General features: G+C 40.2%; 1 protein-coding gene across 1 annotated transcript in view; it reads left to right on the top strand.

The window, feature by feature from the left end:
* The window catches only part of MDH1 (malate dehydrogenase 1), a 54,737-nt gene extending 44,400 nt beyond the window's left edge, over positions 1-10,337 (top strand). The window contains exons 7-9 of the mRNA XM_069234225.1: positions 1,116-1,229; positions 8,593-8,682; positions 10,008-10,337. Coding sequence (XP_069090326.1) covers positions 1,116-1,229; positions 8,593-8,682; positions 10,008-10,133 — 330 coding nt within the window. The 3' untranslated portion in view covers positions 10,134-10,337. The remainder of the gene's footprint in view (positions 1-1,115; positions 1,230-8,592; positions 8,683-10,007) is intronic.
* Positions 10,338-21,742: the final 11,405 nt, after the last annotated feature.

A 21,742-nucleotide genomic window follows, 5' to 3' on the forward strand; every position in this document is an offset into this window, starting at 1 on the left:
AAAGCAAAAAGACAACTGCCCATTACACCAAGGGCACACTCAACCAGAAAGAAAGGCGCTACCATGGCCTTCCTAAGGAATATTCCAATGCACAAAATATGTAAGGCAGCCACATGGTCTACGCCTCACACATTTACCAAGCACTACTGTGTAGACGTGCTATCAGCACAACAAGTCACAGTAGGTCAAGCCGTACTAAGAACCTTATTTCAGACTACTTCCACTCCTACAGGCTGAGCCACCGCTTTTGGGGAGATAACTGCTTACTAGTCTATGCACAACATGTGTATCTACAGCGACAGATGCCATCGAACTGAAAATGTCACTTACCCAGTGTACATCTGTTCGTGGCATCAGTCGCTTAAGATTCACATGTGCCCACCCACCTCCCCGGGAGCCTGTAGCAGTTTGGAAGTTAGCTTCAACTTTGTACATTTGTAAATATATTAAATCTTAAATAGGTACATACTTATTCACTCCATTGCATGGGCACTATTACTAACAAACAACTCCTACCTCACCCTCTGCGGGGAAAACAATTGAAGATGGAGTCGACGCCCATGCGCAATGGAGACAAAGAGGAGTCGTCCCGTGACTCGAAAGACTACTTCGAAGAAAAACAACTTGTAACACTCCGACCCAACACCAGATGGCGGGCTATGCACAACATGTGAATCTTCAGCGACTGATGCCACGAACAGATGTACACTGGGTAAGTGACATTTTCAATATAATTAAACATTTATGCAGGTCTTCAAAACTCCAAAGACAATCCAAACATTGTCTTTTTGGGCCAGTCAGGTTGCCAATATGGTCCAAAATGGCGATGAACTGCACAGTGAAGTTACCAGGTATCACCAGTATTTCGTACTAAAAAGCCACACCTGGGCAATAAGGTATTTAACTGAAGACTAAGTAACAAAAAATTACGAAAGTGGTAGAGAGGGTGTTTTTTTTTTTTTTTTTTTTTTTTTTTGTGTGGTGGTTCGCTCATGTCTGAATTTCTAACACACCAGTATGGACTGTATATTTATTTAGACAAGTTCTATTCTTTATCCACAGTATTAGCTGAATTTTAAATTACTTAAACTATATTTGTGTTTTCTCTTTGACAGACAGTGCAGCAGCGCGGTGCAACTGTAATCAAAGCTAGGAAGTTATCCAGTGCCATGTCTGCTGCAAAAGCCATCTGTGATCATCTGCAGGATATCTGGTTTGGCACCAAAGAGGTAAATGCTTGATAGACCCAGTAGTTTTCCCCCAATATAGTAACGTGTTACATTCCGTGAAGGCTATGAAAAATTTTCCATAAAAAAATAAGTTGTTCTGTGCTTTTCCAGCTCCAGCCCTTGTGACCATGAATTAGTCTATGTAAATGGAAGATGGAGCAAATAAGAAAATAGCCAGAGGATGTAGTTTCAAGTAAACCTACCACAGAACGGCAAAAGTGAAATTCAAAACTGCAAAACACAGCATGCAGCCCATTGTAGTGAACATTACCAGGGACATATAGCTAGATGATTCTAAAAGGGTCTGTGGTCCCTTTACGTACAGGGCCACAGAGTCTGAGTCCACTGATCTTCAGAAGTTGATAAAAGGAGCTATTTGAAGCTGTGAAACACTACAAGGGACCCCCATTAAATCCCATCCTTTATTCTCCTGCCAAGGCCAGTGGCTAGCTTGCTTCTAATACTAGTCTGGCTGGGCTAATATGAGACGAACGGGTATAGATGGTTATTCCCTCAACAGGGTACACTGCCAGGATGATGTCCATGTACCATTTGAAAACCCTGTAGGTCCACCTGGTGCAACATGGACCTGGTGGCCAGCAGTTGGGTCTACCTGTAATGTTGGTAACCAGATGGATCATTATTACCGTAAACTAGAATAAGCCATACAGAATGTGAAATCCTGGTATTCTCTGGGCAGAGGACAAACCTAAATGAAGCACTTCTCTTTACCCTTCTTTCAGGAAATGGAAATGTAGGTCTCTGAGGAGACTGTGTGAGTGATGCAACCTGACTTACCCCATTGGTCTTGTACCCCCTGTATGCATTTTTGTATTTTTTATTTTTAATTAGTTTTTGCCAGGGATACTCGGTACCATGGAGGAAAAAAAGACATGGGGTAGTGGTGGGCTCTAATACCAACTTTCAGCTGAGGGTGATATTGACGTTAGGAAGTTTTTCCACCCAAATCCAACACCGGGGAATTTGGGGTGGTGTGAGGGAGGGGATTTAGCTATTTTATGAGCAGAATTCGCCGCCCCCGCATCCCCATCCCAAAACTAGTGTTCAAAGGTTTGTGATGGGACTCTTGCAGAGGAATACTAAAGCTTTCATTCACCAAAATCTTAGACATGGCGTCAGTTACCCCTTCAGGACAGCAAACCTAAAAGTGCTATGCATTTTATCTTACTTTTATTGATGATCTCTTATTAGAAAAATGAATACATTATCACATAGTAACATTTACTTCGTTATTTTGATCAATCTGTAGAAGGACCTCTTCAACATATAAATGTACTCAGTTGCTTCACTAAAATGATTTATTTTGATCCTATCTCGCACTTTTTCTTCACAATGCACAACCTGTCACATCTTTGAGTCTATTAATGGCAATTTAGTGCTACATAATTCTCTCAACCAAATATGTAAAATTGCAATAGCCAAGGGCTTAGACAGACCTATAAACTTTTTTTTTTTCTTTCATGTACTTTCCACATTAATTCAGTGTGCCTTGCAGGATTTACTTAGGGTGGGCTGACTTTCTGTAATTTTCAGTTACCATGTACAGCCTGAACTCAGATAAATTAGGCTGAAACGTTTTTATCCACCTTAACGAAGTTCCTCCTTTACCTGATACTGCTGCTAGACTAACACATCTCCCATATAGTGGGTAATTTTGCAATTGGAGTTAAAAGGGCAACATTGGTTCATCTACAGTAGTTTTTAAAAAATCTAGGTAGACTCCTAGGCATTAAAGAGCTGAGCCACAGGCTGGCATCTTTGTGTTGGCCCTAATAAATAGCTGGCACGTTTATTCAGAAGGGGAAAAAGTAAACATCAGGACCTATAAAGTATAAATTGTAATTCAAACTGCCAGACCTATCCATTTTGCCAGCATTCTTCACCACCACTTCCTTGTCTCTGAGCAGAGATGAGCCTGCCCGTGGCTTGAGTTTTTTCCTGGAGAGTGGCTGGCTGTGCATACCCTGTGTTAACCTCACCAAGGCAAGGTTTTGTAATGTGATGGGCTTCTATTGATGCAGGAGATTAGGGTACTGGAAGTCCCATGTGTACCATACACCACAGCATCTTGGAAAGGATGCAGTTTCAATTCTGTCCCACTTGCCACATCACAAGTATCCATGGTAAGATCTCCATGAAGTCTAATCTGTGTTTGTCCCCCCAAACACCATGAAGACTCCTGTTTGGCTGTCTGGCCTTTAGGAACAAAAAGACCGTTTGGAATTGAAGAGCATGCTGCATTCTTACTATCAATGGTGCACAGAAGAGGACAACTGTCTGGAACTCTTTGAGGCATAGAGACCAGCTGCCAAGGCTTTCTAACGTTAAGTGAGGCAGATGCTTAAGAACCAACTTCACTGGCCCAGTGCCCACCGAAGTTCACAATAAGCACTATAACTCCCTCTACTTACCAGAAGGAGTAACTGCTTCCAGCTCCTGTGCCACTCCTGAAGCCTCCAGTGCACTACTGCCTCTCAACCATGGTCTACACTGTCATTCGGAGCCGGACTCGTCGCCTGAACACCATCTAGTGCAGGGATCCTCCTCGAAGCATACACTGCGGATCTGAAAGCATTGGTTCGGCCACCCTCTGACTCTAAACCGGGGGACCAGAAGCCTTCAGAACTAAAACACTGCACTGAGACAATTGGGGTCAAGACAACCTCACTCCGAATCAGGTGGAATTGAAACACTCGGAGCCTAGATTGAATTCAGCGTCAGTGCACCTCTTCAGCTCCATCCAGGCAGTCTTCAGCTGCATCCTCTGCCGCTTTGTAGGATTTCAAGCTACCAATCCTGCAGTGGCTCCAAAAATAGATTGACACCAATCAAAAACAGGTCAACATCAGGCCAGGTACTGGTCCAATCCTGGCGAAGCCTGTGCAAGTGTCGAAGGATCCTACTGCTCATAAGAGGAAGTTGACTTTGAAGGAGGCCCTCTATTCTCTTGTGGCACCCACATCCAAGAAGGCTGAGATAGAGCCACCTCTCCAGCGCCTCCTGCTCTTCCTTCTCCACTTCCTCCTTCCCTTGCAAGGCCCCTCTTGCCTTAGGGTTCACCACAATCTTCACCACACCGCTCCTTACACTTCAGGAGTGAAAACAATCCACTGGGATCAGATGGGGGATCTTGTCCAGCATCTCCCAGAGCAGTGCTGCAAAAAAATGACAGGAGTTGCTGGCAGAGGCCATAATCCACTCCAACACCGACTGCATGTTGAATACTGCGGAAACAGCTGCGTGGGGGGTGTGTGTAACAAGTTTCCTATTACACAGTCACGTACAGATGCAAGTGTCTGGGTTCAAGCCAGAGGTCAGCATCTGTATAACCCGCAGATTGACTGGATGTTTGAATCCTTTTTAAATTTCCCTGACTGCCAAAGTGATGGGTGCCTTGAAGACTCACTCATGATGCAAATAAGACCCCGACCTCAGAGACCTCTTTCTCTTTGTAGAGGGAAGGTTGCTGGGATGTTCCATTTAATGGAAATCAACTGTCACCTCTGACCCCTAGATTTGCGACATCATACAGGAGGGATACTCATTTGCCGCTGCCCTGTCCACCCTCCCACAACCCCCACACACCTAAATTGCCCCAGACCATCTGCGTCTCCTGCAAGAGGAGATACAGGCCCTAATTACCAAAGGAGCCATTTTGCTAGTTCATCCACAGCACTGCTGAACTGAGCCACAACAGGTCAGCTCCATCAGACCCATCCTTGACATCAAACCTCTCAATAGGTATATTATGTCAGAGTGCTTGCGTACGGTGACTCTACAAGATGTCATTCTTCTGCTGCAACAAGACAACTTCATGCCTGCCCTTGATCTGTTGGATTCCTTCTTCCACATCCCCATTTACCCAGCACATTAAAGATACCTGAGGTTCTTGGTAAGTGGGCAACATTTCCAGTTCAAAGTGCTCCGTTTCAAAGTTACTACAGCTCTCGGGGTCTTTACAAAATGTCAGGCAGTGGCAGCAACTCGTCCCAGAGGAGCAGCATCCATGTGTCGCCTTACCTGGACAACTGGCTGATCAAGAATGCCACACACCAACCATGCCTAGGTCATATGCAGACCTACATCCACACCTTGCACATTCTAGGTTTTACCATCAACTTAACCAAGTCCCACCTCCAGCCCATTCAAGTACAGCCCTTTCTCGGATGCATGGGTGCGAAAGGCTTACTCCAGCCCTGTGAGGGTACAAGCTTTCCAAAACGTACTGCCTCTTTTTGAGCCGCATCTCCAGGTATTTGTCAGAACGGCAATGCGCTTGCTAGGAATAAAGGCGTCTTGCATAGCCATAGTTCCTCATGCCAGGCTGCACATGCAACCCTTGCAAGAGTGCCTAGGCACAGTGGTGTCAGAGGCTCATCTAGAGGATCTAGTGTTGGTGAGGAGCTGCACATGTCACTCGATACAGTTACAAGTCTGAGAGGGAACTCCACCCCCCAGGTCCTACTCCCATACTTCCAGCAGTGGTGGCATCATCAAATAGATGTTCACCATCACTGAAAATGACAAATGACCAAACTGTGCCACCAAGTTACCAAACCCGCAGTGAATGTACTATGGGCGAACTGGTCAGTAGTTAAAAAAAAAAAAAAAAAAAAAAAAAAAAAAAAAACTTGCATTCAACCACAACTTACAGAGGTCATCTTCCCTACTCCATATTTGTCTCCTTTCCTGACAGTCCACCAGATTCTTTGTTGGAAGTGGCAGTGCCCTAGCACACTTAAATATAGACTAGGTGGAATGTACAAGACAGAGAAATGTGATGCTAGAATGTACATACCTAAGCACCTCGACTCTCGTAATCTTCCCACTCTACTCCCTCTTGACTACAGCAAAATGTCAAAAACATTTCTGCGAACCATGAGCTCTGTTTCTAAAATCTCTCCTCGCCAACTTAGTGGAATTGGCGCTTCTTGAGCCAAAACACTAATGGACAAACCTTCTGCAACCACTTCATATTGCACATTTATTCTACTCTTAACATAAAGGTGGAAAGCAAATGGTGTACATTACAGTCCATTTTTCTGGCTGTTTGATTATGGATTGTGGTTCAAACCATAACATGCAGCTTTCAGTGGGATTTTTGAATAATTTGTAACTAACTGCACTTCAACTTTTTTTTTTTTAAAGCATTTTGCCTTCAGTTAAACTGAGTGATTCTGCCGACATGTTAATATTTACACCACTTAACATAGAACATATTCCTCTGCACAGGTTTATGTGGATCCAATATCTGCATGGGTACTGTTTACGGTCTAGGCCAGTGATTCTTAACTTTTGACTATGTGGACCTTCATTTAACCAATATTGGAATCCAAGGATCCCCACTGATTACTAGAAACGGGGAAATCTGGCATTAACCTTTTCAATTCAACTGCAAAACAATATACAAAAAAATACAAACCAAGTAATCAAATACATAAATGAGTAAATAGTTTTTAATTTTTTAACATTTATTTTTATTTGTGAATTAAATAATCTTAATGTTAATTAGAAGGTTGGAACTTTTCCGAATTCAATTTAGGCAACTCATCTATATTATATTTGTGTTGATGTACTTGCATTACTGCTGCAAACCAATTTGAGGATGTTAATTTAATCTTGAAATTCAAATTTAGAGAATGTTTGAAGATCAACTTTCTGCATTTTTATTTATACAAACAGTATGAATCAGTTGATATTAATTTTCCAAGCGGTCGCAGATCACCCGATTCAGCTTTGCTGACTCAAAGTGGCCCCTGGACCACACATTAAGAATCCAAACGTTTGGGACCGGCATCTCCAACCATTGGATTGCGAGCTCCCAGAGGGAGCTGTGAGCTTTAGAGTAGCTCGCAGCCTTCAGTTTATTTTTAAATAAACACAAGGTCATAGTATTTTTTTTCAAAGTTAAGGGAAGGCTGTGTTCATTTGACATTATTATCAGACTGCAGATAGCAGGGCCCTATAAGGAGCCTTGCACAGTCAGATTTATAACTGTCTGGGCTTGGACACGGAGGTGAACTGAAGCAGTGAGGTATTTAACTCGTAAATAAGTCCTCGTCAGCTGACTACTGGGACTGTGGACAAAATGTTTCTGTATGCTTTTAAACAGGAGAAAATTTACATGAAAAGTTAACTTAAACATTAAGGTAACTTCATTTTAATTTTCTCCCATTTCAAAGTGTAGCAGTTACAAACAGCAGGCCTCTTGCTCAAATTGGCCAGTAGACACTGTGACATAAGTATAACTGATAAATACAGCCATTTTATTAATGAGAAATATAAAGTGTAGAAAAAATTCTATATTATGAACACTTTTCTGCACTTTTAAAAAGGTCTCCTTTTAAAAAGAAAAAAAAAGAAAATTGTTTGCGTTTATACTGTAACAGTGCCACATCTGGTGAAAGGTATGTCCTGTGCTGCAAGTACGTACTACACAGGTTCTGTCACCCATACAAATAGATTGCATTTATTTGCACACATGTTCATGCATCCCCAAAGACCACGTTGTCACTGACATAAATGGCTGCCCTATCGTAGTGTCCTTAGTCAAAGTACTTTTTTCAAACCATAGTATCTGGCTCTTTGGAGATTAGGCTTAAAGTCAATGAAGCTGGGTGTGTCTAGTAACAGTTACTGAAGGCTAAGCAACTCACGCACTAACATTTTCATGGATTATAAGTAGTTACCAACAGAAAAGGTTGGAGACCTCATCTTGCCACTTTCTGTAGTATCATCTTGAACCTGTCGCTTATAAAAAAAAAAAAAAAGACAAAACACTGTAAATCCTCCGCAGAATACTTATTTGTCCAGGTTCAGTAAAAACCAAAGATTTGGTTATTAGTCTCCAAACTCAGTTGCAAAAAACATAAACTTCTGTAATCAACTGCGTTTAGGAAGCATTGCTTTTGTTGAGTCAGTGTCTACAGGAGGACAAGGAGATTTTTGGATACAAGTGTGCATTGGAATTTAACACTGCAACTTCACAGAAAAGTGCACATCGAATTTATTGTTCCAGGTTGAAATATTCCTGTGCTTTGGTGGTGTATATTTAATTTTCGTTGTTCACATTTTGTGGCTGTCATAAGTACCTGATATGTTGTAAAGTTCTGTGCTTTATCATTTGTACTGAACTCACCTTTTTGTTGGGTTTAATTTTATAGCTCATAGTACGTACGCAGTGAAATGGGGTCATGGCGTTTCCCAAACATTATTTGAATACTTAATATTGTAGTACACCTCCCCATTCACAACGTCTTCAGTATGTTTTAATGATGTTCGAGCTGCTTTCAGCTGATCCATTTCTCTCGTGCTAATTGGCTTGATTTTTCTTTTCCTTCAGGGAGAATTTGTTTCCATGGGAGTGATTTCAGATGGCAATTCCTACGGCATCCCTGAGGATTTGATTTATTCGTTCCCTGTGACTATTAAGGTAAACGTCTTTGTGTTTTTGAAGGCTAAATCTTATCCACAACATGCTCAGTGAGCTACGATTTCAGTTCCAATTTTGTTTTTTGTATGGATTTTCTCTTTGCTTCTTTTTAAATATTAGCGTATTTTTCTCTGTTCAGATTTGCTGATTGGCTCTAATTGCCTCCGGAAGTTTTGATTCTTTGTTTAATTTTTAAGCTTTTACACGGCTTTGCCTACACCTGTTTAGTAGTATGTGGTGGTTTTTATTTCTAATACTCTTGATATAATTTTTAGTCAATGTATTTAAATGTACTTTTTAATGCAATCTTTCCGTATGTCGTCTTTAATCTGTTTTTTCACTCGTCGTAATGAGTCAATTTCATGAAAGATATGGCAGGGTAGGATGAGGCATATGTTTATGCGCTCATGAAAGTGTGCTTTCAAGCTTTATTTGCCTTTCCATTCCTCCCGTTCTGATTCTACTGCTTATCTTTTCAGTATGACCTGATGAAATGTAACTTACGATATTGTTGATGGCACGCTGTACTATTTTATAGCACAGTGAACATACAATGGAAATACATGTATTTGGGTCACACAGCAGTGCAGAAACTAAGTTTGCTCAGCTGTTAACTTCTTAAATTAAGAAGTTCTTTTTAGAGCTCAGACCTACTACTCAAGTTCATTGTTAGCCTTCATTCTACACAAACAAGGCATTTTTGCCCCCCATATTTTGAGGGGGCTTTACGGAGTACGAATGAACAATAAATTGGGTGCAGTGCACTGTTGTTAAACAGGACTGTCTAGCAACAAAAAAAAAAATGTTCTGTTTGCCTGGGCTTCATTTATTTCATTTATAGAACTAGTCGTGGTTTGAATGTTCAGGTGAAGACCAGCCTGAAAGCAGGGGTTGGTGGGTGGATAATAACCTAAGTAATTCAGGTTGTAATGTCTTATTAACTTTGTCTAAGCTGTCTGATACTAGACACTCCTGTCCCGCCATTTTCATTGTATCCTGTTACTAAGCTGTTGAATCTTAAGGTTTAATTTTTGCCACCAAATTTAGGTCTGGAATCTATGCACTGGAAAACTTGAGCCTCTCCCATCTGCATAGTTAGATGGTCAGACCACCAGGTTTTCGGACTCTATTTCACTGATGTTGGATTAAACAATGATCTAAAGTGAAAGGAGTGCTCCTTATTATTCAGTTTTTAAAAACGCCTTTCTAATGTTTCGTGGGCTGTGTTTTCAGGATACTGTGCAACTTTGACCAGATATGTATGTTCTTTAGACTCACTTGATGTATTTCTAGTTACCAATCTGGTCTACCTTCTTTCCATGCAGAATAAAAGCTGGTCGTTTGTTGAAGGGCTGCCTATTAATGATTTCTCCCGCGAGAAGATGGATCTAACAGCCAAAGAGTTGGTGGAGGAGAAAGAAACTGCATTTGAATTTCTTGCAAGCGCTTGACTAGATAAAAGTCCAGTTTCAGAAAAGCACTTAAATACCCAGACAATTAAATGTTGTCTTTAAAACCACAGTAGTACTGCACCATATGTTGAAGAAACTGTTTTAAAATATCAAGGTCAAATATCTTAGATTGCATCAAAATTATGACTGTAATGTTGATGTTTCAAAAAACATTCTCAGTGCAATAAATAACTGTGATTTACACTGTTTTGTGCTGTAATCTGATTCATTCATCAGAGAATGTAAATAAAAAAATAAGATCCAATCTTGGGATTAAGTCTGGCACATGGGGTCTTCAAACTGGGGGGGCCTCTAGTTATACGCATGTGTTGGGGGGGAGGGGGGCGGCAGTAAACCGCGCTGTAATGGGCCACCACTAACATGTTTATATCAAAGCTGGGAATGTGTCAAAAGGGAAGGACACACTCTCCAACTCAGTTAATTCACCTGAGGGTTTTTTTTGTTTGTGTTTTTTTAACTTGCGTCCAAAAAAGAAAAACCCTAAACCGTTCTTACAAGGGTTGCAAGGTGTTCCAGACCTATTCAACTCATCGGAGCTTGGTTAAAATCTATACTGTTGGTTTTGCGTAAAGTACAGAACTACTTCTCTCCTTGGTGAAAGAACATGGGAATAGACCCTTTCGGTACCCCTCCTTTCTGCCTCCCTCCACCACTTGCCATTTAGCGGGTCTGAATGCTACTGTAGGGTTTTCATAGTCTCATTTTGGGCATTTATTTAGCAGTTGTCATAGTACGTACATTTTGTTTTAGGTAAAGTGCTGGGTAAGTGTACAGAGGTTATATCCAAGCCCCCATCACAACTGCCAATAGAAGCACACTGCAGATGGATCAAAAACGTGCACAGTGGGTAAGTAGGTTTTTGGCAGCCATTTCCGCTGGCTATGCTACCATTAACCTCTTAAGCTAACAAACTGAAGAGGCACTCTTCTTAAATTATGATGTTCCTAACTGAGCTGGGGTCCTACGGGGGCTAGCCAAATAAATGTAGTTTGTGGGCCAAGACAGCTGACAAAATTCACCCTTAAAACACCAGGCCCACTGTGATTCTAGCCTCACCACCCACTTATGGTTTCTAGCAGTGTAGAGGCAGAAATATACTAAATGTATGCTCTGTCTGTGTGCTGCTAGAAACTAGATCATTTCACTGAGACTCATAGGCAGAATTGTTTTATTAACAGAAACCTGTATCCAATGACCATGAATCCCACATCTTTGTTGCTGTTGTGGGAGTTGAATCCCAATAAGTTTCTCTACTCCAGTATCTTATGCACTCCGATGTTTACTTTAGGCAGTTCAGCTCCAAGATCTCTTGTTGATCTAAAAACAAGAGGCTACCCTCCTCAACATTAACTCAATAATTAGGCAGACTAGAGTTCAAAATAGAAACTGGTACTTTCTGATAGCCGTTCTAAATCACAAAGTTTAAAAGAGTTATGAACTGTTAATATAAATGATGCAGGAAAATGCATAGCTTGCCTTGAAGGATCATAAGGCAATCATAATAAAAATCCCTGTGTATGCAATTAAATCTCTCCAACTTCTAATTTTCAAACTCATAAAGAATAACAGCATCCCAAGGGACAAATACAGCCTCAAACTACTTGGACAGGGTCTCAAGGAAAATGAGAACCCGCCCCAAACCTGCAAAACCGTGTTTTTTAATTTTTTTATACAGTTTGTGCATAACCATTAACAAAAATGCTCATTCAGCATGGCATGCTCATGATTCGGTCGTATTGCCAAATCAAAAACCGTCGTAGTAATTAAAACTTCTTAATTCTAACCCATTTCTTAAGGTAAAAATATTCTTTCTTCTTCAGCAACTGCGCTAGGGAGATGTACAACATAATTTGAAGCCTTTCTCAAACAATAGTTTATAGAATTGTTCTTCTGCACTCCTGAATCAGAACTTCCAGCTTAAACCTTTCAAAATGATACATCGGATACACATTGGAAAGTTTTATTTACAATATGGTTTCCAATACAATCACCCTTTACGTGATGAACGGAGAAGACTCTCAGTGGGTCTCTGATTGGGAGGAGCAAGATGAACATATCAGAAACCTCACCCAGTCTATTAAAATGGAGTCTTGCATGACAATGTGGACTAACTTACCTTATTAATCACACTTCTAACCAACCTTATAAAAATGTTCCAAGTGCATTTGCATTAGTTCATCTGTTACAACCATATGCACCATTAAATCACAAATTGTCACAAGTAATCTGTCACCAAAATATGCACATATTAAAAAAACTTTAATGATGCACCTCTTTAAGTCTATCACTAGAACCACCATTGGTAAACTGTATTAATCAGCCATTAGTTTAACCTTCATCTTAGAGAAACAAACATTCTCTACCATCTTGTCAAATTGTTGACACTTGATCCTGGTAGTCAATTAGTTTTGTTATTTTTCTCTTTCTTGATTTATTATCGATCTTAGTCCCCTAATATACCTACTAATTTTACACTAAATGTTAGTGAAGGAAATACAATAATTCCACATATCTGATTTATTATAGATGTTTAAACTGATTAAAGAAACACTAACCATTAAGATGCTTTACCAGAGCTACTTCCTATCTCACTTACTCAGGATCCTGCAGCCTCCCTTATTCCTGGTTCTTCACCAGTTCCAGAAAATATTTACCCCCCTCTGGATTCACACTGCGAACTTGGACTTGGTTTTGAGTTTGAGCAAACTATACTTAGATCATTCATCTCTTCCACTGCTTCAGCTTCATTTACTGTGTGAGCAGCATGGATCCATTGAGGCATTCCTGCACACTTGACACTATTTGTTAAAATCGCCTGGAGAGGTCCTCCATCTTTTGTCGAGACAGCCTTTACAAACATATTTGCTAATTACACCCCAATCTCTACCATTCAAACCATGGCAGCATGTCTTTGTAGTCCTCTCGCATTCACTTGATGAGAGACAGATTTCACTATCAGCCAGATCTTAGCAATAATCCAGAACAAAGTCCTCAGTTATTGAAACTAGTACAGTCTCATTACTGTGGCCATCACTATTTCATTCGGAGTTAAAACTGTTTTCTTGTCAGGAGTGCTTTCTATATTCATCAAAACAGGCTGAAGAGCTTTGGGCCACTTCAGACCGCTTTAGTCTTGAGAGTGCCATTTGTACTTCTGAGGTTTGTGGTCATTAACTACAATGAAATCTGATTAATTTCAAAAGATGTGCAGATTATCTATAACACTTCATTCTTGAAGTATGTACTGCAATCCGGTACCAATAGAAATTTGGGGGGGGAGGGGGGGTATTGGGTGAGGGTTAGTGGCGAATCCAGGAATTGACTCCGTCAACAAAAAATTGTCATGTGTAAGGCTATCTGCTCTTTTAATGGTAAATACAGCCACCCATTTGAGACCAGACAGATAATTACTAAGATGTATGTCAAACCATTACAATTTGGCATCTGTCTGCCTGCAATCTCGTAAATGGGTCTTCTCGTTTGCTAGTGTTTCCTAACATGAACAGTTTTCCTGCCTTCATTATTTAAATGGCATATCAAACTACACGTGTTCAGCAGAATGTTGAAATCTGTTTTCCCAATATTTTTTTATAAGATTCTAACCAGACTGTCTCTTCCTGCTTAAGTTTGAGTTTGCAAATAATTACATATGGGCTGTAACATTGAGTCTTGTAGGAAGTATTTCTGTTCTTACTTTACATAGAAATCGTCATTCTTTTTATAGCTGAATTTCTCCCAATTTATTTTTCCTATTTTCAGGGGCATCCTCCTGTAGATCTCTTAATTTGCTAAAATGTTTGCATTGATTTCATAAAGACATAATTCACATTATTTAGATTCTAGATGATCAGTTGTAAAATAATCATTTCCATTGTCTTGAACAATTGACTTTCCTTGTTAGGCATAGCATCTTGCCATCTGATGCACATGTTACCCAATGTAACCAAGCTCTTACCAGCCTTGTGGGCTGTGCACTTAACCACAGCCACTTCATCTGGTTTCTGAATTGTCCCTAATCCCCAAAATACAAATTGTTTTTAATTTAATCTCCCGATGTCATAAATTCCCCCTTTCACCATAGGTGTCCAAATCATGAACACCAATACCATAGTGGCTTTCTGTATAGATTGTCGGAGCATACTGCATAGTCAGATTTCAGTCCTCTATACTTGCCTCTCAGACTATACCCATCAACAAATGTCAGCTCTTAGTTTTGTGCATAATTCGGCCACTTCTGTACAATCATGTTCCAACTCATTATTTTCATCTTCCCTGTCTTCGCAATTCATGTCTGAAATTGGAAGCAGTGTTGCTGGATTTAGGAGGTTACCTCTTAGAATGGAAATATTCTCTGCTGCAAGAATGGTTTACTCATAACATGTCAACACTGTTTGTGTACTGTTCTTTTCCTTGCTAAAAATCTCAACCAGTTGAGGGACCTAGAAAATAAGTGTTGGCAGTCACAATCCTTCACCTTGTTCAGTTGCTGGACAAATGGCTGCAACCAATTTCAAACAACCCAAGACATACAGCTACTGGAGCCAATAACCTGAAAATGTACACCACTGGGCGCATAGGTACGCCATGTTTGAGTGAGAATTCAAAGTGCCCATCCATCTTTCTCATGGTAAAATAGGAAAAACAGTATATTATAATAAGGCATCCCAAGTGCAGGCACATGAGACCAACTCTTTCAATTTCTTGAATGCATTAAGATACTCGGCATTAATTGGACCAGATCCTCTACATCACTGCATGTTAACCTTCCTAAACATTCTGCAATCAAGGAAAAGTTTGAAATCCACGGACAACAGTACCCATCCATTCCAAGAAACATCATAACCTCTCTTGGTTGGTGCAGACTGTTTCAGAATTGGAGAAACATGTTCATTAGAGACTTTCCTCACACCTTTCTTAATATGGTGTCTGAGAAAAATAACTTCTCCATTTTAGTCGGGGAAAACTATTTTTGGCCAAATGCTTTACAAAGCAATATTATCCAGTTTACACTCCTCTTTCATCTTGGATGCTGTTAGCAAATCATTGATATATTGGACTAGGACTAAGGTACATGGTATTTTTAGGCTCTAAGGCCCTCATTATGACTTTGGCAGTCTTTTCACAAAACTGCCGAAGCCGCGGGTGCCTGAAGACCACCATATTACAAGTTAAGATGGATCTGACAGTCGGCCTGTCTGATGGCGGAAGAGAGGCATTTCCACTGCCACGCCAATGGGGCTCTGCCTGCCGTGTTACGATACGTAATACGACACGGTGCTGGCAGTGGAAACGCCAAGACCCATCCCCTTCTGGATGACTGCCTCGCTGAGACAGGTAGGTGGACCATCTGAAAGGGATTGGGGGGGGGTGGTAAGGAGGGTGTGTGTAGCGGTATGGGTGTGTGTGCCTGCCTGAGTAGGAGGGGTGTGTGAGTGTTTATATGCAGAGGGTTGGAGGTATCGGAGTGCGTGTTTGTGAGTTGAGGTGTCGATGAATGCATGCGGTTGGAAGTTTGTGCATGTATGCAATTAGGTGTGTGTGTATAGGGATGCATGCCAGTGTGGGTGTCTGTAAGAGTGAGTGTGGGTGTCTGCAAGAGTGAGTGTGGGTGTCTGCGCGGATGAGAGGGGTGTGCGGATGGGGGATGTGTGCATGTATGTATATGCAAAGGGAGAGTGTGTGAATGTGCGAGTGGGGGGGGGGGTGTATCAGTGTGAGCGGGTGGGGCTGCTTGTATGGATATGTGCGGTTGGGTAGGGGGTATTTGTAAGTGTGTGGACAGGTGGAGGGTGTCTGCATGTGTGTGGGTGTGTGTGTGCCGGTGACCGGAATGGGGATTCCTGTCGCAGGTGTGTTACCGCCAGGGTTTCCGTGGCAGGGCGACTGCCGTGAACTGGCAGTTCGCTGCCTCCTAATATGGCCGGCTGCCTTAGGCCTGGAGGAGCTCACTTCCGGCCGCAGTGGTCTGACTAGCACCGTTGTCGGTTTGGCTTCAGCCAAGCTACACAACTAGTAATGTGTTAATGACTGCCTAAATCTTTCTTCAGTATTTGGGAGAAAATTGAAGGGTTTTCAGTATACCCTTGAGTGATTCTACACCACATGAAAACTTTATTCAAAAATGTAAATGCAAACGAGAACTGTGAGTCCTTGTGTAATGGAATTGAGAAGAACACTTGGCATAAATCAATGACTGCACACCATTCTTCTAATGGAATTCAAACTGCTAGATTTGGTACCACTGGACAACACGGAACAACAATTTTTGTTCTTTCCTATACTATTGTTTATCTTTCGTATATTATTCCCGATTTGCTATTCAGCTTTTTAATTTCCATCACTGTAAAATTAAAAGTACTACCAAGCACTTTTCAGAGAATTCCCTTCTTGCTCATTTTTTTCAATCACTAGTCTCATCCCTTACTCTTAATTCTGTACTGCCTTGTTCTAGGAACTATTGCATCTTGATTAATCTTTACTTTTTAATTAATCTAATTTCTTTACCAGGGTAATCCTACACCACCTCTGACAGTATATCTTAAATCCAGAGGTAGGTCTTCTTTTGTCAAAAAAGGGTACAAATCAACTCTCAAATCCTCTGAACCAAGTTAAAAAAATTAAGACTTAACCTGCATTTCAATAGTATCACTGTCAAACGTGTGTTTCCCAATGGGCACTCCAAAATAAAATGTTACTCTAGGTGATTCTGGTGCAGCAGCAAAAGTGTTCCCTGCTCAAGAACACGCTAGTGCATAACTTTGTCTGTATATCTGCTTGGCATGGTCCCATCTGGTGTGCAATATATCTTGCAATTCACCTTCCAGAGGAGATCCCTTCCAAGTAAATTCACAGGACTCTAATCAGATAATATAAACGTGTTTTCCTCATCTGACCGATTTAACTGAAACATCTGCTGTAAACTGATGAACAGTTTGGTTATGGCTAATTCCTACAACTTGGACTTCTCTTACGGAGACCGGTAGGTTTGGAACTTACACAGAACATACTGTAGAACGGGTAGCCCTGTACCAATCAGAAAAGAAAAGGGATGGCCAGTAACTTCTGTCAATATGGGGGCCACTCTGTTCTACCTCTAGGACTTCTCCAAGTAACCTAACCTCCCCCCCACCCCTTTCAGGCACAGCCTTTGCAAACTACTTGCTCCGATTTCATCATTCAAAATCCTTGTATTTTCATGGTACCCTGCATTACATGGCATTTTTGTCTCATGTTTTCTTGCATTCCTAGGTTTGAAGGCATGGACATTCAGAATGATTTCTGATTCTGCATATTTTGCTCTGAATCTTGCATATTCAAAATCACATTACCTCTGTCTCTTGAATTTGTTCTGAATTCACAAATTCCCCTAGGATTTTGGCTAAACTCTTTTTCAATGCCTGATACTCCCACAACGACACACTGTATTTTTATTAACCATTTCAACATTTGCATTCATCCCATCTCCTTTTCCTCCTTGCATTACTTGATTCATTCCTTTCATTCTGTTCTGTGTAAATTTCAGATTTGAACCCATTTGATTCTGCAACCCTTTCCCAAACCTTTTTTGAGTGATTATCAACTTCTCCCTAAACTACTTTTGCCTTGTCTCAAAATAGTCACTGTTTTTCACCAACATCAAGATCTCATCTATGCCCTTTGTCTGCCAACACAATTAACTCTAAATGGAATTACTAATCTGATCCCAGTACATTCTCAAAAGCAGAAACAAAATCACTAATTCAATTTTTCTCAGGGTTTCGCCTCCGCTATGTTTCATGTAAAGGTGCATCAGCCTTTCATAATAGAAAGGCATTGATTCTTTGGGTTTCAGTATCATTCTCGACATCACAATTTACGACATTTTCGGAAACTCACTTTTTCAAATAATCAATCACAGCCTTATATTTGCTATTTTTGTTGCAGGTGCAATATTATGACCAATACTAGCTGGTTCTTGTGTCGACGGTCCACCAACAACCTTACCTTCTAACCACAGATATTTAGGGGCTACAGTTTCAAACAAGATATTTAGATGAGTTCATAACATCTGGGAAATGTTTATCAGCTTATGTATTTCGTCCTATCACTTTGCTCGGTCGTCTCAACTTTGGAAAATTATGCATAAAGGTATACAAATCAGGCCTTGTCCATGGGTCAAGCACCAAATTGCCTCCATGAACTTCCCTTAAAAAGAACTGTCTCTACTTCTAAATCACTTCTCCTCAATTCCTTTCATTTTCTTTTTATTCACTGTCCCTTTCTTCCATATCTCTATTTCTTCAAGTCAATCCAGTCTTGTGTTTTTTCAGTTACATTTTTAGTATGAGCACTTAAAGTAATCTGGCACATTTCTTTGATTTCATCATGTCAAATACATTTTATGATTTTGTTTTACATTTTTCAACTTCTTACTATCAGCTAATTCTTCTAATATGTTATGCTCTTCATTAGCACAACTAGCGGCTTTTGTCAAATACCCCATTTCATCAGCATTGTCAATAGTCTGTTAAAATGAACATTCCCTTGTAGTATTTCACCAAATTGTTTTTTTTTTTTGTTGTTGTTTTTTTTTTTAATTCCAATACAGATTTCTTTAGGTGGTGGCTCTACCACAGTGTTCATGGGAGAAACCAGTGTCTGATCCTTTAGCAGCCCACTTCACTAGGCATTACTATTGCCACTGTCTGCCGGGGCACTTGGTACCACTCTAGTAGGAGCTTGTACTGATGCCTTATCTCCCCCAGAACCCTTCCCAAACCCTACAGCAGTCTGTGTTGCATTCATTGATTGATCAGTGTTTGGAGAAGGTCTAGAACTCAACGGCTCATTTATAAATTTGTCAGCAACATTTAATCTTCTTTGTTTTTTCCCTTTAACCTGCCCTTTTGCTGTAATTGTGGCAGGAAATGTTTTTACACATTCAGTCATATCTTATCTCCAACCTTTCTCTTGGCCATCTAATTTACTTTCTAGCCAACACCTGAATTATTATTTTTATTAGTCCTAGCTTTCTTTTCCCTTCCCTTTCCTTTTTGGTTGCCATGCGATCCCATTTATTGAGCACCTCAAACTGTGTAGGTATGGGCACTAGCTTCATATCTTACATGGTTTGTCTTAATAAATTTCACTTTTTAAAATAAAAGCTGCCCTCCACTGGAAACTGTAAAGCTTTATCATGTGCTGTGAATTTATTCCAATCAGATATAGGTGTAGGTATAAGACCTGCCCTCTCATTTCATATGCTGGCATTCCTTCAATCTGCCATTTCTAGCCCTCTCTAAGTATATCATCCTTAGGGATTTGACCTTTGTGAATGTCACTTATGTGTTGCACTTAACCGAGCAAACTGACAATCGCAGTAAGATAGTATAAACAAATTTGGTGAACAACTGTCAATAACAGTGTGGCTCTGTCAAAGGTCAACCTAGCATAGCATGGCTGTGCAGCAATGAGAGCACAGCTTTGTGATGACGTCTCACCAATTCCAGCACGGCTTCATGGCTGAGCAAACAATCACAGCGTGACTTCATGAACAGGAAGGCAATTATGGGACCATATTAAACCAATAAACTTTTTGTTTACCCCTGAAAGGAATAACATTCAGCATATTAAGTAAAACAACTTCATCGCAAACCATAGAAACTCAAATATAAGGAAAATCAGAAACAAGAATGAATAGGGGATAGACCACAACAACCTGGAAAATAAAATCTAGCTAGGAAAACTCTGACCAGGAGAAATCTATCTCTGAGCTAACGTACTGCACCCCATGCGCTCAGGGTAAGCACAAAAACTCATGTTAAACTTTCAAGCCTGAAAACAAATTGTTAATCCAGAATCCCTATAGAGCACTGCCACATTCTGCACACTCAATGCAGACAATCAAGATCTTTGCTTTAGGACCAATCCGATAACCAACTCAATCTAACAAACTAATCTTCAATTGGGATTATAAATATCAATTGTACATCATCCCTCCCATAAAGCAATAATCTAGTGGCGTATATTTCAAAATCTAAAAGGGGACTTTTTACTAACTGAGTTCTAGATGAAAATAAAGTTTTAAAGATTTATTACATAATTGTTGATATACAAGATATATAAAAATAGCTTTCCATCAAGGCTCGGATACAGAACACAATCATAAAATCCTAATAATCCCTATTTAGGCAATTAAATATCTCCAGATTCTAAGAGTCAAACTCATAAAGAGTACTGAACGCATCCTAAGGGAGAAAGAGAAAGACTCAAAATAATCAGACAGAAATGTCACCCCGAACCTTCAAAACTGGGAGTTTTCATACATGTTATGCATAACAATTAGTAAAACTGCAGATTCAGCATGGTATGATCGTGATTTGGTCACACTGCCAAATAAAAAGGCAATATTTAAAACTCCTTAACACTAATCTATTTCTTAAGGTGAAAAATCTTCTGTTTGCTTCTTCAGTAACTGCACTCCGGAGATGCATAATATTTTATGAACATTTCTCAAACGATAGCTTATAGACTTATGTTCTTCTGCCTGCCTGCATCAGAACTTCAAGTGGAAATCCTTCAAAATTATACATCAGGTACATGATAAAAAGTTTCGTTCACAATACAGGTTTTCTAATAAATCACCCTTTACATCATAGCACAGGATGCTCTGCAGAAACTGTGACGAGAGAATAATCACAGTGGGTCTTTGAGAGGGGTAAATGTACAGTAGCAAATGTAAATCGGAAAGCTCAACCATTCTATTAAAATGCAGTCTTGCATGAAAATGTGGCCTAACTGTATGACATTAATAATCACACTTTGCAGATATAAAAACTTTACCACTATTATCTGATAGATCAGGCATCTCCAATGTGTAACTTGTGTGCTACTGGTAGCTCTCCTGCTACTTGTAAGTAGCTCTTCAGTGTATGTGTAGCCCGGACTTGTAGATTAGAAGCTTTTGCTTGTTTGAATTTGTGTATTCCAAAATTGAAATATCTGATGATTGATCAAGTGTCATTGAGGAAACGTATTACTAATATTATGTTGGTGCTAGGGGCATGGAAGCAATGGCTGTCATAAAAATAACCATAGTTTGGCTTTCCAAAATTATAAAGGCTTTGACATTACTGCTGGCAATCCTGATGCAGTGAGGTGATTGCTGCTGGTTATCTTGCTTGGAGTGCTCACTATTGTAATCATATTTGACATGGTCACTGTTACTACACTAATAATAGTTCTGGATGCTTTTCATATAACCATAGTAGCTCTTATTACAGCAAAGGTCGGAGATCTCTGCGGTAGATGAAAGATTGTACACCAAGATTGTTATAGTAAAGGAGTGGGAAGTGCAGTAATTTATAAGGACTACCCTCTTCTGAAATTTCCATAACCATATTATTTACTGACATGCTGGATGTAGGATCAAACAGAACTATGAAGCAATTTGGCAGTCGCTACTACAGGCATTTACATTATCATTCAGAAAGATTTCAAACTACATTTAAGTGAGTGGTAGTGCTGCAATAGATATTCTCAATATTCTTAACTTGCCTTAGCCAACTTGTAAATGAGCTCATTCATGACAAAGGCCACGTCCTTGATCT

The sequence above is a fragment of the Pleurodeles waltl genome, chromosome 5 (assembly GCF_031143425.1).
Source record: "Pleurodeles waltl isolate 20211129_DDA chromosome 5, aPleWal1.hap1.20221129, whole genome shotgun sequence".
NCBI lineage: Eukaryota > Metazoa > Chordata > Amphibia > Caudata > Salamandridae > Pleurodeles > Pleurodeles waltl.